Source organism: Lottia gigantea, assembly GCF_000327385.1.
Source record: "Lottia gigantea unplaced genomic scaffold LOTGIsca_11, whole genome shotgun sequence".
NCBI classification, from domain to species: domain Eukaryota; kingdom Metazoa; phylum Mollusca; class Gastropoda; family Lottiidae; genus Lottia; species Lottia gigantea.
This window is the reverse complement of record NW_008707001.1, coordinates 2,975,098-2,990,368: the sequence shown is the minus strand read 5'-3', so window position 1 is coordinate 2,990,368 and position 15,271 is coordinate 2,975,098. Positions and strand designations below refer to the sequence as shown.

Below are 15,271 nucleotides of genomic sequence, written 5' to 3'. Positions count from 1 at the left end.
TCAAGATTTTGTGCACATAAACAGAATGTTCAAAATAGAACCATAAACAGTCTAAATTATTCAAAAGTAATTTAAGAAGTAATAAACACACTAGACTAAAGTTAAAGGTGTTTGGACTGCTTAATTTTTCGAAACATCTCAGATTCGGATAAATATATTTGTTCAAGTATCAGTTTATCACAGCTTGTAGGGAAGGCCATACGGTACTTATCCTAATGGGAATACATGCATGATGTACATTGGTGACTTAGTTTAAAAATTTGACCTCACAAAAGGTAGCAAGGTATCTTTCCAAGACTATATTGTAAACCTCTATCTAAAAATGTATTTGTAGCTTATAATAAAGGATATATTCTAATTCTGATCGACTAGTGACTAACTAACCTGGTCTACAGAAAGATCAACCAAGAAGGCTAAAACACATTGTACAATTTCTAGACTGGAACAGCTGGATCTTTTCTCAGGATTTAGTTGTGGAATAGACTGGAAAAGACAATACATTATTTTGCAAATCAAATTCAGACTCATTTAATAATAATAATCTATTTTTTGGGTAATAAGTTAGGAGTGCCTTTCTTACATTGAGTCCATAAAATGGTAAACTCAAACCAAATTATAAACCAACCATCCAACCTACTGAGGTCAAATTTAACGCTGTCAATTGGCTTTCACATTACCTACATAGTTCAGAGATTGGGATTAATTTCAGTAGACACTGTGGGTTTTTTCTACCTTTGCTCTAATGCCTAATGACCAAATCAGAAAGTTAACCCTGAATTTGTGTATCCTAAACACGAACCATCAGCATGAGATGAGGTAATGGTTTTTAATAAATTTTGTTTAAAGAACTCGACTCACTGATTTATCTTCATCCAAGTTAGGAATTTTCCTGGTAAAACCAAAGAATTTGATTGAAATTAAACCAAGTCTATCAGCTTTTTCTTGTCGAGGTTCTAATAACTTTACCAACACGACCTGTAAAATAAAAATATTGTTAATCAAATATGGGTGTTTTATAAGGGATGGACATGGGCCCGGCGTACAGGCCGAAGACCTGTTAGGGGGGCAGACTTGTTTGCCTGAAATTTTTCCACAAATTTTACCTGTATTTTTCTTTTTTTTTTTAGGTTTTTTGGTCGCTGCCCAAAGAGATAGTATTTGGGGGTTCCCCCCTGGCCTTGTCTCCTACGCCTATGGGATGGAACAATGAACAGCAATATTTATCATCAGGACCAGCAGTGGCACAATTTTAACTTTCTTATCTGAATAGGAAAAGATCCGATATATTTGAAATATGACTATACCTTTCCTGTGGGGTACCAGCTTACTGTGATATCAATTTCATCACTGTAATAAAATAAAAGTATAGAAAGTAAAAACATTTAGAAAACTTATTCTCATGATTATTGCTATACTAAAATAAAGTATCTGATCCAATAGCATTCCAAGAAGTAAAACTATACTTCATTGTTGTACAAAAGTAAGGCTTTTTGGCGCTGGATTGGACAGTTCTGAACAGGTTCCGTCTTTTCCAATTCTGCCCCCAATCCAATGGTATGAAAGCGGAATTGTCACATCCATTTCCGTCTCTGCCATTTTGAATTCTGTCTGCACCTACTTATATTTGGCACACTTGGAATGAGTTCTCAACTCCATCAGTGGCGGAGCCAAAGGGGGGACATAGGGGTTCCCCGGCCTCCCCTCGCAGCCCCAAAGGCATGTTTTTCGGGCAAAAATATCATAACTTGGTTAGAAATTCTGGCAACCTCGGACGTAAACCTGGCTCTGCCACCGAACTCCATTCCAACTTTGTTTTATTGGATAGCTGGTTGATTCCATAAGTCCAGAACTCACAAATCAAGCGGCCCCAATTTATTACCATATTCTAATATGTACTTATGTAATTAAAAAACATTGTTTATTTAAAAACTAAAGTAAAAAATGGCCACCTTACCAGTCATCATCAAAATAGAAATAACTAACAGGGTTATCAGGTTTCCCTCCAAAACCAGCAGACCTAAAAATAATTAGTTTACATTTTACAATCTATTTTTGTTGCATTGAGAAACTTTTAAATTAAAGAGTTTGATTAGTTTACCGCCAAAAAAAAGTAGCTGAGTTATCTTTTCTCCCACTGAACACAAAAATACAGGTTTTTTTATTGACTTTGTGAAGACATTTGGGTTTTTCTATTAATACTATAATTGACATCCTTGTTAAATGGACATTACACAATATTAATCTGCTAGTAAAAAACAGTCTATTTTTTAAAGTTTATCATCAGCTTCATTCTTATAGCTTCTAGTAGACTATGACAATATTTGTCAAATCTATAATATAACAACCAACTGTGTTTACATTACCTACATAGGTCAGAGATTGAGATAAATTTCAATGGTAGACACTGCAGGTTTTCCTACCTTTGCTCTAATGCCTAATTGACCCTGTGTGCTACAGGCTGTGCAGGTTAAAGATCACTTGAAAGTTTGAAATCGAAAAATTTTACCTAATGTTGACACTAAATTTATATTCTAATTCATGCCAGTTATCATATTTACTGTATTTCTTTACTTCATCTTCATAGTTAAAATTCTCTCTGAAATATCACACAAATAGATACCCTAATCTCCTTCAAAACCCCACAATATCAACATGTTTCATAGTTAAAATTCTCTCTGAAATATCACACAAATAGATAATGTATAGATACCCTAATCTCCTTCAAAACTCCACAATATCATCATGTTTCATAGTTAAAATCTTATAATAATAATAATAATAATAATAATAATGATACAATGTTACAAAAGGGTAAAAAATTAGGCCATACAATATCGATGAGTATCAAGATAAGATCCTGAATACCCACCGATAGGCCTGTCTTCCATTCTGCACCTCATTGACTATACAAACAATAAATTACAAATAATTACATGGATAACAACAATCAAAGGTCATAAGAAAAACATCAAATAAAAGATAAAAAGTAATCAAAAGACAAAATTCACTAGAATATAATTTGAATAAATATTATATAACAAATAACAGTGTTAAATATGAAAAAAATGAAATCACAGTCAGGTCACACCTTAACACTTGTCCAGAGCATACAGTCAGTTTTAATTAAATATTAATACTTACGTTTCATTTAAAACAAATATCAGCCCTCTTCTTGGTGACTTGCCTCCAGGTGGAATCTACAACAAAACCAAGAAAACCTCCAAACTTGCAAGGATATCCTCCAGTAATTTTCACAGGAATTTAAGTTTGACTCTACTTTCCAGTCTAGTTTGATAATAATTTCCAAAATGCTGTTTCCAGTCTTCAATTTTCATGATTTTATTCAAAAATTAACGACAAAATTGGAAATTTAAAGAATTATTTTTTACCTTAATTCTAAATTTGGTAAACTGAGCATAATCTTTACTTTTAAAAAATAAATCAGCTTTGGTCGTATTCTCAGCTGTATAATAGACTACAAGCAAGAAAATAAAATTTTACTCTAGCACATTGAGGTTTTTATGATAAAAAATGATTTTCAAGAGAGGGAATATAAACTTGCATCCATGAATCACTATGGACAATTGTTTGTTTCAGTAATCTTGGTCCCCTTTTTTTAAAAAATCTTAAGATAAGAAATTGTCGTAACTGTGGAACTTATCGAGAAATAGCAAACTTACGACAAAATTTGATCGTAAGATTTTCTAAGAAACTGGACACTGTTTCACAAAAAATCTTGCGATCAATTTTTGTCGTAAGTACGGTATTTTGAAATTTAAAAATTCTATACTTACAACAAATTCTTATCGTAAGGTTTTTGTGGAACGGAGCCCAGGTCCCAAATTACTGCAGTTCTTCAAATTAATAGATAATAGACTGAGAGATTTAGAAATATTTATTTACCATTTTTTGCTCCTTCAGCAGAATGGTTGATGACATTTTCTAATGATGAGACGTCTTCTGAATTACCAGGATGACCTAGCACCGACATTGGTACTACACTGCCTGCAGTACAGTAATATTGGATGAATGGTATGGCAATAATATTATACCTCATGAATTAATTAAAATCAAAATACATAGGTCATTTGTCTAAAGATCTCATAGCGTGAAACTGAGTAACAACATGTTTTTGAGGTTCTGTTATCTAGGTCTATGTTTTGGTCTACAATAATCAGATTTGCTCTAAGTTGGTAGCAATTCATTGACAGCAAACTTCAGCTAGTGTTTTTATATATACCATAAAAATAAAAGTTGAGAATATATTGTTTTACAAATCAAGTCACGGCATTTCAAAATATCTAAAAATAATCAACATAAACATTCTTGCTATTTTGACAGGACAGAGAGCTCTTAAACATTGCTGTAGACACTAGGCACCTGGCTCAATGCTCAGATCATGAGAAATTAAATGATCTAGAGTATTCTGTCATACTGTTCTGTTTATCAGAACCTATGTGGAGATCGAACCCTGAACATCTCACCCACTGTGTCACTACAACTCTACAAGAGTAATCCAGGGTAATTTTCATTGTTTGCCACCTCACTTTGTATATACTTTTCTTACCTAGTCTTTCCCAGCAAGTATTTTTAGCATCTATAGCAGACTGTAATAGTTTGGCACAATTTAAACTCATATCTGGAGTTTCTAAAAATAAACAGATAGAACAAAGTAGCAACAAAAAGCCACAAGATATTTATCAAAACATCTTAAACTCATTAACTATATATTATACTTGATATATTACAAAAATTACACATCTATTCAGATTGCAATCTGCAGACTGTCAAACACAGACATATTAGGGCCTTGGATTTTTGCCTCATCCAAGCTACTAAACATGTTTTTAATGTCAGTCCCTCAGACCAGCCTCAATGACATTTGATAACCAGGTTGAAAAATCTACGTATAATGTGATTTACTCAAAGACCACTCAAAGCTAAAAATGTTTTCCTTTAGATTTCTAGATCTGTATTTAAATTCAAAATCAACTAACCATAGAAATATTTAAGAAGTTGTATCAAACGAGCCACATGACCACGAGCTAAGTTTAAAGACAAAACAATATGGAGTCCATCTGGTTGAACCTTGTCTTCATTTCTACAATAGATCATATTAAAAATATTTTGTTACTAACTTTGGTCGGACTATTTGCTCTTAACTTAATGATTTTCACAACAAACTGGTAACAAATAGGGAGGATCACTTTAAAATAATAGCTTAAAAACAATCTCTTATCCCATTGAACACAGATCTATGTGTTTTGTTTACATTTTTAGTGTTTAACAATGGTAGTAAAGATAATCCTTTTTAATCGTGTGACGACAAATACATAACATTTATGTGCTAATATCTCAGTCTAAAACAATCTAATTTCACAAATAGCTTCACTAACAGATTAATTTTTAATAACTCTTGATAAGACTGTGATAAGACATTTAACAATGATAGCAAAATCATAAAATAGTGCGTGAAAGTCCAGAGTTGTGAATCCATTTTGAAACGTCAAGTCTTCACATTACAAGAAAATAAAATGCACATCAACTAAGACTTACAGAGACATGTCCATTATAAACGTATCAAGTTCCTTTAAAACATGGCGACTGAGAAACTGTGGTTTATCATAGTTGGCTGCACAGAGGGACAGTGGTGGCATGTGATCCAAAGCTGACCTGGAAAATATAACACATTGTAAATGAAATATATCTAATGTTAACAAACAATTAAAAATGGAAATTATATAATGATAAGTTAATGTTATAATTTATGAGATATTCTATAATAATTTTTGAAATATTGACTTTGCTGTCCCAGGCTCCAAAACATATTGAAACAAAGTCACCAGATTGTAATTTACTAATCCACATTGAAATAAAAGTAAAAATCTATTGTTTTGTTAAAGGTGTGTGAACACATGAAAATGATAATAAAATCCTAGAAGTGACAGTCTAATTTTTCCCTGTTTGTTTTTTCGTTGAATTAAGGAGAACCTATGAAAGATTTTAATCTGAAAAAGCAATAGATATTTTAAATTGACTTCTTTAAGCTGGTAAAGTTAATATGTGGATGACGCAATCTCTCGAAGGTTTGAAGCAACTGTCTAAAGTTTCTCCTAGTTTTCAACTGTCAAATAGTTCATAACTAAATTCAACATCATAAACGGTTAAAACCCTTATCTCATGCTAATTTGAACAATTACATTATAATTCAAGGATTTGCCTAGTAACCATAGAAATGATATAAAGAATGATTAATTCCTGTTACTTACTTGGTATGTTTGATTACAGAATCACGTAGAAAAGGTGACTGTGGTATGGTAGCAGTAACTAGTGATGTTAAAATCTGTAAATACCAGGAGGCTGAGGCGTCAAGTATACTGATTCCTGGTTCTTTTACTACTCTGTAGAATAGAATCAGAATAAAATAACTGATTTAGATGAGGTGGAAAATGTTGAAAGCGACACAGGTTTAAAAGTACTAGGCTGGCATTAGACTTCTTTACAGTGGCGGAGCCAAAGGGGCCCCTTGGAGCTTTGAACGCAAGTTTTTCGAGCATGAATCTCATAACAAGGTTAAAATTTCACGCAACCTCAGATATTGCCCCCCCATCAGACGTCAACATGGCTCCGTCACTGCTTCTTTATATACCAAGATGAATTCGAACTCTACCTTATTGTTATCAACTGGCTTATACTGTCAAAGGATAAGAGATATGCCAAGATCTAATGGAACCCAATCAAATATCTAAAAGACAGCTGGTAAAAATCAGCAAGTTACACAGTAACTTTCAGTCTGTCTTGTTACTGTATGAATTACAGATAAGTCTTATAGAAATTGTATCTACTTTGTATCTACTTTGTTATATTTATTTTGTATGTTGTAAAAAGATTTACCTGTAAGCTACAGCCTTTAACCCTCTGATTCTAGTATCACAACCATCACTACGGCAACGCTTAATATTGATCTGTACCACTAGAAATAGAAACAGTAGATATAATATCCACATGTATTAAATGAGAGAAGGTTTCCCAAGACATTGTAATTGATTGGTCTCCAATTGATAGCTAATATCTACTTATCAACTTGTTTATTAATTTAAAGGAGAAAGCAGAATTCTTTGCTCGGTTCAAGTAAAACTAAGGTGTCATAAAAGAAATTCTAGAGTTAATAAAAGAAATTCTAGAGTTAATGAAAGAAATTCTAGAGTTAATGAAAGAAATTCTAGGGTTAATAAAAGAAATTCTAGGGTTAATAAAAGAAATTCTAGGGTTAATAAAAGAAATTCTAGAGTTAATAAAAGAAATTCTAGGGTTAATAAAAGAAATTCTAGAGTTAATGAAAGAAATTCTAGAGTTAATAAAAGAAATTCTAGAGTTAATAAAAGAAATTCTAGAGTTAATAAAAGAAATTCTAGAGTTAATAAAAGAAATTCTAGAGTTAATAAAAGAAATTCTAGGGTTAATAAAAGAAATTCTAGAGTTAATGAAAGAAATTCTAGGGTTAATAAAAGAAATTCTAGAGTTAATAAAAGAAATTCTAGAGTTAATGAAAGAAATTCTAGAGTTAATGAAAGAAATTCTAGAGTTAATAAAAGAAATTCTAGAGTTAATAAAAGAAATTCTAGAGTTAATAAAAGAAATTCTAGGGTTAATAAAAGAAATTCTAGGGTTAATAAAAGAAATTCTAGGGTTAATAAAAGAAATTCTAGAGTTAATGAAAGAAATTCTAGAGTTAATAAAAGAAATTCTAGAGTTAATGAAAGAAATTCTAGGGTTAATAAAAGAAATTCTAGAGTTAATAAAAGAAATTCTAGGGTTAATAAAAGAAATTCTAGAGTTAATAAAAGAAATTCTAGAGTTAATGAAAGAAATTCTAGAGTTAATAAAAGAAATTCTAGAGTTAATAAAAGAAATTCTAGAGTTAATAAAAGAAATTCTAGGGTTAATAAAAGAAATTCTAGAGTTAATAAAAGAAATTCTAGAGTTAATGAAAGAAATTCTAGAGTTAATAAAAGAAATTCTAGAGTTAAAATGAATCCTACTTACCTGGATAATGAATTTTAGCATTTTTCAATAAAACAACTTCTCCAATTGTACTACTGTTGAAATAAAACAATTTAAAAGCGATATATTTCATGATTATTCTCATAATCAATTTTAAGATTTTCTGTGGTTTGTTAGAGGTCATCTTATTTTCATAATGAATTTGTAACAAGAGTAAATGTAAAAGTCTTTGTTCTGTGAGTTAATTCCTGCAAGTGAATTCTTATCAGGGGGGGACTAAGTACTAAAAACAGCTATAGGTGTGAATTTTATATCAAAATGATCCATTTTCTGTGGATTAACATATTAACAAGACAAATTGCCAACAATTATAATTTGTTCACTAACTGACTATGAAAATTAAAAACAAAAGCTCTGTTTACCTAGGCACTCTGATTTCTTTGACTTCTCTCAATGATCGAGGATTTCTACCAGCTGATACTGTGATTAGTTCTGGCATATAACTCTGATCAGACGAAGCTACATTTACTGTTAATAATTTTAATACAGCATTACTCTTCATCTGTAGCCTAGAATACAAAGACAATTTTTTTAGATTTTATTAGTATAAAGCCAACACTGGGACAACTCTTTGAAGCACTGGCCTTGGGATCAAAATTTGTTTTTTTTTATTTTAATCATTCAGGAACATATTGGATTTTTCTCATTTTTAAATATACATGTAAAATAATTGTAAAACAAGTTAGTATGCAAAATGACTGCTGACATATCTGTCAATATTTCAAAGAGAGCTGCTTGCTTGATAACCCAAAATCCAGTGTAATTATACCTTCGATATTTAAAAGTAAATCTAGTCCTATGGTTGGGATGATAAACAAAGGCCCTGAGTGCTACAGGCTGTGCACATTGAAGACCCTTGACATTTCATCGAATAAAGTATGTATACATAAATATGAAAATTGTATACCTGATCCAATGTGTTCTAGCTGTGCCATCAGACTGCCAAAATGTATTGGGATCACCATTAGTCAATCTGAAAAAATAAACACAAATGGATATAAAGTTTGATTTTAGTTCACAATAAGCCATTTTAACATGTCCTACTGATATATGTGTTTTAATAAAAAACCACATTATGCCCACATAGTTTGTCAAATAATCAAGCAATATGGAACACTCTAAATGTTTAACCATTTCACTTTTCAGTAACCTTCAGTAATCCATTAGCAAGAGATACATAGACATTTATGTTGATGTTGATCAAGTGCACATGGGAAGATGAAATTAGATAGAAAGCTGTTCGAGAAAGCTAATACAGACCATCCAGTCTGCAATGAGTTAAAAATGCAGGGCAAGTAGTATGTAAAGTAACAAACTTATAAGCATCACATTGTGTTGGTAGAGACCTCTATTGACCTCTATTGAGTGTACAGGAGAGGCAGAGTGGGGAAGGGGGGAGTCTGGTAGGGCTATGTAAAGTAATAATCCTATAAGCATCTGCTGTATTAGTAGACACTTCACCTCTATTAAATGAAGGGGTGGAGAGGGAAGTCAAGGATATGTAAAATAACAAACCTATAAGCATCTGCTGTATTAGTAGACACCTCTATTGATGTATAACATTTTGTAATGGGACGTAACTCTTCCCCTTCTCCTAGTTCTTGTTCTTCTCTTTCACTACCTACAAAAAAAGGAAATGCAAAATGTGGAAAAATTCATATTTATCATTATAGTCTTGCCAATATTTAGTCTATCATTGATTTTTGTACACATAAGGGTCCCATTCCAAACAAAGACAAGAACAGTTTGCTAAATATTTGGATAGTTTAAGCAGTAATCAACACAACATAAATCTGGCCTGCTTAATCTTAATTACTGACACCAAAGACCATGTAAACATCAGCATGGAAGAGTGTTAATAGCCTATTCTCTTAAAAGACAAAAGTTACTCTCTACTTACCATGATTTTTAAGATGATTAAAAGTAGATTTTAAAACAGAAAGTCTCATGTTTCCAGTATTATTAAAACCATTTAAAAACGGGAATGGGAGTGACTTACTGTCTCCACGGTTACGTAATAAATACTGAAAATAAATAAACATGCTATTTTAACCTGGGTATTCAATTCTAAATATTAGTAACTTTAAAACCGTACTCAAATGGTGGCTGTGGGTTCCAATCTCGATCCGTGTGTGAAAGTATAATGACCTTGAATAAGTCATCTTCACTCATCATTCCAGTCCACCCAGCTGTAAATGAGTACAGATAATCCAGGAAAGATCAATGCCAAGAGGTTAGGTCAAGGATATAATGGTAGAAAGGATCCTTAGCTGTGATATTAAGTTGTTATCCTTGTAAAATATAATTGTTTCTTTCTTTCAAAGGATAGAAAATTTTGAAATCTTAGAATAATATACCAAATACTGGTTTTGATATTTCTATTTAACTGAATTATCATCATCATCTGGTTTTAAAGATATGGTAATGAGGTTGGTTATAATTATAGTTGACCAATCAGATCATGGAAAATATAATATACATGCATTTTTACTAAGATTAGACGATGAGATCCATTAACACAACTTTAACACAAACCTTGAGAATTCTTTCACCATGGTTATTGATAGGATTTTTATCCCCGGAATAAACATCAACAAAACCTGGAAAAACAGACAATATTTTCCTGGTGCTCCATCAAAAGAATATCTCAAGTAATCCATTTGAGGGGTAAACTTTCAGGAGTTTAATGAAGCTTGGTAATTTTGCTAACGAGTCTGTACAAGTGCAATTTTAAATGGATTTACTGAAGATATATCAGGTGACAGAAGCAGTCATAGTTTCAAAATATAGCCGTGTAAATATTTCCTGAACAGTTCAGCTTCCTGTAGAATTCTTCAGAATTAAAATCTGACTTTACTTTCTATCATTATATAACAAAAGTGGAGAAACAAGTGATGAATTGGTTATATCCCTGTATTCAACATAATAGTCAAAGTCAATAATTGATCTATTTCTAGAATATATCTCCTCATACCTGGTGTTAAGGTACAAGCTTGTAACATTCTGATATTTAAACCAATTTCTCCCTTCACTGACCCACCACTCCACGAGTCAACTGAGTCCAGTATAGTAGATATATCAGCCATTCCACTACCATCAGTATCAAACTGTTGGAATATCTACAATTGGAAAACATATTGGATTCAAAACATTGTAAATAACCTGCAATCAGAATCCATTTCAATTATCTTCAGTAGATCAATTAGGATGAGCATTTTGAATCTATCATTTAACAGTACAAAACAGAACCATTCAGACGACTTCATTTGGTTCATTTGCTAAAAACCGTATAAAAACAGTCCACTTTTCAATTTTTTTTTTACCATTGGCTTTAGTTGTACCCTTACATTCGGACTATAGATTAAATATTTCCAATTTAAGATACTTTAATAGGTCCGACATGTCAGTAGAATGAAAATATCTTCTCAAAGCAAAGTAAAACTCACTCTAATTGCTTCAGCTTTTGTGGCTCCTTTTGAAATCAACATATCAGTGAACTGTGTATAATGGACAGTTTCCTGTAAATTAAATGGAGAATTGAGTCAATAAGCAAGATTTGATCTTGTAAGAAGGAAGTTTTTGTGGTCAATATTAATATCATTGGACCGCTAGATTGAAGGCTTCAGAATTCTTGGAATCAACTGGATGTACAATAAAACAAATTAGAACAGAGTTCAGAATGAGTTCCACATGCTCCTGAAAAAAAAGTAAGTGCAGACGGAATTCAAAATTGCAGACAAAAAAATGTTGCATTATTTGTTTCTGTCCGTTCCATTGAGCCCAGAATTGTATCAGACAGAACCTGTTCAAAGCTACCTTTATGAATCACCATCAGTCAATGGGCCTACATCACATGTATGAGGCAGACAAGGATCCTTTTCGTTGAACATCATTCATTGAAAGAGATTTTTTTGAACACCTACCTGTGTTTCTGGTCTGTCATACAGCCATCTAACAATAGAATTATGATGCTGGTGAAGAACATTAGCTGGTATCTCTTCTCTACAAAACATGGAATGATATAAGCATTAATAGTGAAGGGTAGGGAAGAAAGTAATTGAAACCATTCCACATGTTCCTGGATGTTTTTACTGTTTGAATTATTGTCTACTGCTGATGGATAACTACTGCTTAAACCAAGTTTCTGTTCAGAATATCACCAAATCCTGATAATCTATTATGAATTACTAAACTAACTAATTCAGGTTTATGCATCACACAAATAGAGGGCATTTAAAGTATTATTTATAATTATATTAGAGATACCTGATTTTTGAAGCCAGAGTTCGTAAAGACTGAGAATCAAATAGATTATTTAAATCAGCTGAAACCACATCTTCTTTGGTACCTACAAAATATAAACATTTAACACAATAACATGGTAATATGTACTATTTCTTCACAAAGCTGAAAGGGTTTATCAAATGTTCTGTAATTCCACTAAAGACAATTGCAACCAAAATCAGAATGACATGTTGATAATGCTATTTGTATTAGCATGTGAACAGTTGGGTTAGTGAATCTGAATAGTCTGTGCTTCTGCACAGACACTGTCTCATAAAGTCAAACTGTCTGAGTGTCTGATACATGTAACAATAAACATCTTCCTTTATCAATGTGTAATAATATAAAATATTTACCTGATTCATTCTCACCATCAGAAAATCCATCATCATCCTGAAAAATCCAAATTAAGTCAGCTATTACACATAACACGTAGGAAATAGTATAACATAGGGACCAGTATGTTTAAAGAGCTGCATCAAGAAAAAGAACCTCACAAGTAGGACATAGCAAGAAATATTCCATAAATTCAAAGTAAATTTCTAACTCAGAAATACTCTTGAATTTGACTGAGCTAATTGCTGATCCCACTAGCATAATGCATGTTTACATCAATGACACATTTTGCATAAAAGCAATTTAAATGGCTTGTCAACTTATTTTATTAGCATCTACTCTCAGACCATGGTTAGCTCAGAATTGAATTTTGTCTGTCATTTCACAAATGGTTCATGAAAATGTAAATCTACAAATGTGGTCAGACAGTGTCAGTAGATGACTTTGTGCACTTCATCCAGTGTAATATCTCAGCATTGCCATTATTGACCATGGGTAGGTGAATGGAAAGTGACAAGCCGGGGAAAATGACAAGCAGGGGAAAACACAGAAAACTTTAACCAACATTTTCGGCCCTCTCTTCTCTCATTGATCAGTCCTCTGTCAAAAAAAAACAAGAACCTGCTTGCATATACAGAAAGTCATGCCAACAAACCTCTACATTTTCACCACCCCTGTCTTCATCTGTATCACTACTACTGTTTGAATTTCCCATTTTCTTTCATTGATCCGATTTTCACTTTGAAGGAATCGAAACTTCAGGAAAAAAATCTTCAGAATTAGTTCCCGGAAGTTGACATCAATGAACCACCTTTCTAGACTCCACGATAAAGAGTTATTATTAAAGGGGAATAAATTGTGAGAGGTCAAAGGTTGTGTTTGTAAACAGTGACACGTGTGAAGTTGATAACATTTTTCCGGTTTCCATGTGTGGAATGGGCATTCTGTGACGCCTTTTGGAGTTCCATCAGTTGCCATATTCCCTAGGTCTGATTTAAAGTGGAAAAATGTGTCATCGATTTTCTTAGCATTGTGGAAATAGTGAAATCCTGGAAAAGACTAGGCGACAGAACACAAATAATAATTTGCTGTGAAAGTGAAAATTGGTGAACGTCCAGGACGATATTCTGAGACTAGTGCCACAAGGAGAAAGATCTGGAAGCCTCGAAGGAAAGTTAATGTGCTAAAAAATTTAAGCTGTCACTTGGCTTTGACTTCATTTACTTAATCAGTGGAGTCGTGTGGGCTTTTTTCAGTTAGACTATCTTTTTCAATTTATCACTTTTTTTATATCGCTTTATTTTTCACTATCTTGAAAAGTGCCCCAAAGACACAAAATGCCGAGTATAGTCAAACAGATAGAAACCATTGAAGGTGAAATAACAAAAAGTGAGAAACGTCTGGATGCAATAGAAAGATCACTAAGACTGAAATATATGAATGAGACAGAAAGAGAGGCTTTGGTAGAAGAAGAGTCGTCTTTAAAAGAGAAATTAAAAACTCAACAAAAAGAGTTAGGAAGTTTAAGGAAAGAGAACTGGAAAACTATGATTGTTTCTGTGATTATTTTAGCCTTTATGTATTCCCTTTATTTATACTATAAATCTTGATGTATACTTTCTTTATAATGAGAAGTGTTTTATTTCTTACTAAGTAAATTGATGCAGCAGCTAGGCCCAGGCTCTTCGAATAACGAAACATGAAATTTGCTTGTTATAATATCTCAGGTTAGTGATCTACAGTTCAATTTATACTGTAAGACATTGAACATAATATAGCCACTCCAATAGATCTTGCCTGAAATATATTAAATGTGGTCTGAATATATAAGATTTACCTCCCTTGAATTGACTATTGGCTGATAACACTTCATAGACAGTTTGCCCTCTGTCTTCCAATTTACAATTAGCCAAATACATGATATACTACGTGTGACGTTTTAACTGTGGTCTGAATATAAGATTTACCTCCCTTGCACAGACTTTGCAAACTGCAAGACAGTTTGTCCGTAAACTATTTACAAAAATACAAGTCTTTGCATTGGACTCGTTTATGGGACATAAAAAAAGTTGGGCGTAAAGTCTTCGCTCTTTTTAATCTATGAAGACAATAGAAGTAATTTTCATTGTAAAGTTTTGCTCTGGGATACCAGGTCAACATCTATCATCTACAATGAATGGATTTATGCACCAGTGTTGACTCTCATTTGTTACCTAATTACGCCCACTAACGTAACCCGTGACCGAATTCATAATGTTATTTTTCACAACGAGTTTTATTCTAAAACTTTATATATAAACAAAACAATTAAGATGATATACATGAATAATATATGTTTATAAAAACATCAAAACACCAAGACGAGTATATAAGCTTAAAAATGTCATTTTTAAAGTGTAGGCTATTACTGTCGTCATATAAAAAGGTTTGCATGAATTGCCCTATTATCCAAGATGTGCTAAGTACGCACGGTATAGTTGATTGAGCTTGCTAGGATATATTAGGAAATACAAGAGTTCATATCTGAAGAAATTGACATTAAGACTACTATACATACTTGTCTCCAGGTAAATATGCAATTTAGAGA

General features: G+C 32.4%; 1 protein-coding gene across 1 annotated transcript in view; it reads right to left on the bottom strand.

The window, feature by feature from the left end:
- The window catches only part of LOTGIDRAFT_230248 (hypothetical protein), a gene marked incomplete at both ends in the record, with an annotated part of 39,391 nt that extends 25,992 nt beyond the window's left edge, over nt 1-13,399 (bottom strand). Inside the window, 25 exons of the mRNA XM_009047200.1 lie at nt 385-483; nt 859-975; nt 1,305-1,347; nt 1,955-2,017; nt 2,507-2,596; nt 3,142-3,197; nt 3,390-3,475; nt 3,904-4,005; nt 4,568-4,648; nt 4,998-5,101; nt 5,557-5,673; nt 6,270-6,401; nt 6,895-6,973; nt 8,047-8,099; nt 8,427-8,573; nt 8,972-9,037; nt 9,580-9,685; nt 9,965-10,088; nt 10,600-10,664; nt 11,039-11,183; nt 11,511-11,582; nt 11,988-12,066; nt 12,331-12,412; nt 12,705-12,741; nt 13,340-13,399. Of these exons, the coding sequence (XP_009045448.1) occupies nt 385-483; nt 859-975; nt 1,305-1,347; nt 1,955-2,017; nt 2,507-2,596; nt 3,142-3,197; nt 3,390-3,475; nt 3,904-4,005; nt 4,568-4,648; nt 4,998-5,101; nt 5,557-5,673; nt 6,270-6,401; nt 6,895-6,973; nt 8,047-8,099; nt 8,427-8,573; nt 8,972-9,037; nt 9,580-9,685; nt 9,965-10,088; nt 10,600-10,664; nt 11,039-11,183; nt 11,511-11,582; nt 11,988-12,066; nt 12,331-12,412; nt 12,705-12,741; nt 13,340-13,399 (2,205 nt within the window). The remainder of the gene's footprint in view (nt 1-384; nt 484-858; nt 976-1,304; nt 1,348-1,954; nt 2,018-2,506; nt 2,597-3,141; nt 3,198-3,389; nt 3,476-3,903; nt 4,006-4,567; nt 4,649-4,997; nt 5,102-5,556; nt 5,674-6,269; nt 6,402-6,894; nt 6,974-8,046; nt 8,100-8,426; nt 8,574-8,971; nt 9,038-9,579; nt 9,686-9,964; nt 10,089-10,599; nt 10,665-11,038; nt 11,184-11,510; nt 11,583-11,987; nt 12,067-12,330; nt 12,413-12,704; nt 12,742-13,339) is intronic.
- Between the last annotated feature and the right edge of the window lie 1,872 nt (nt 13,400-15,271).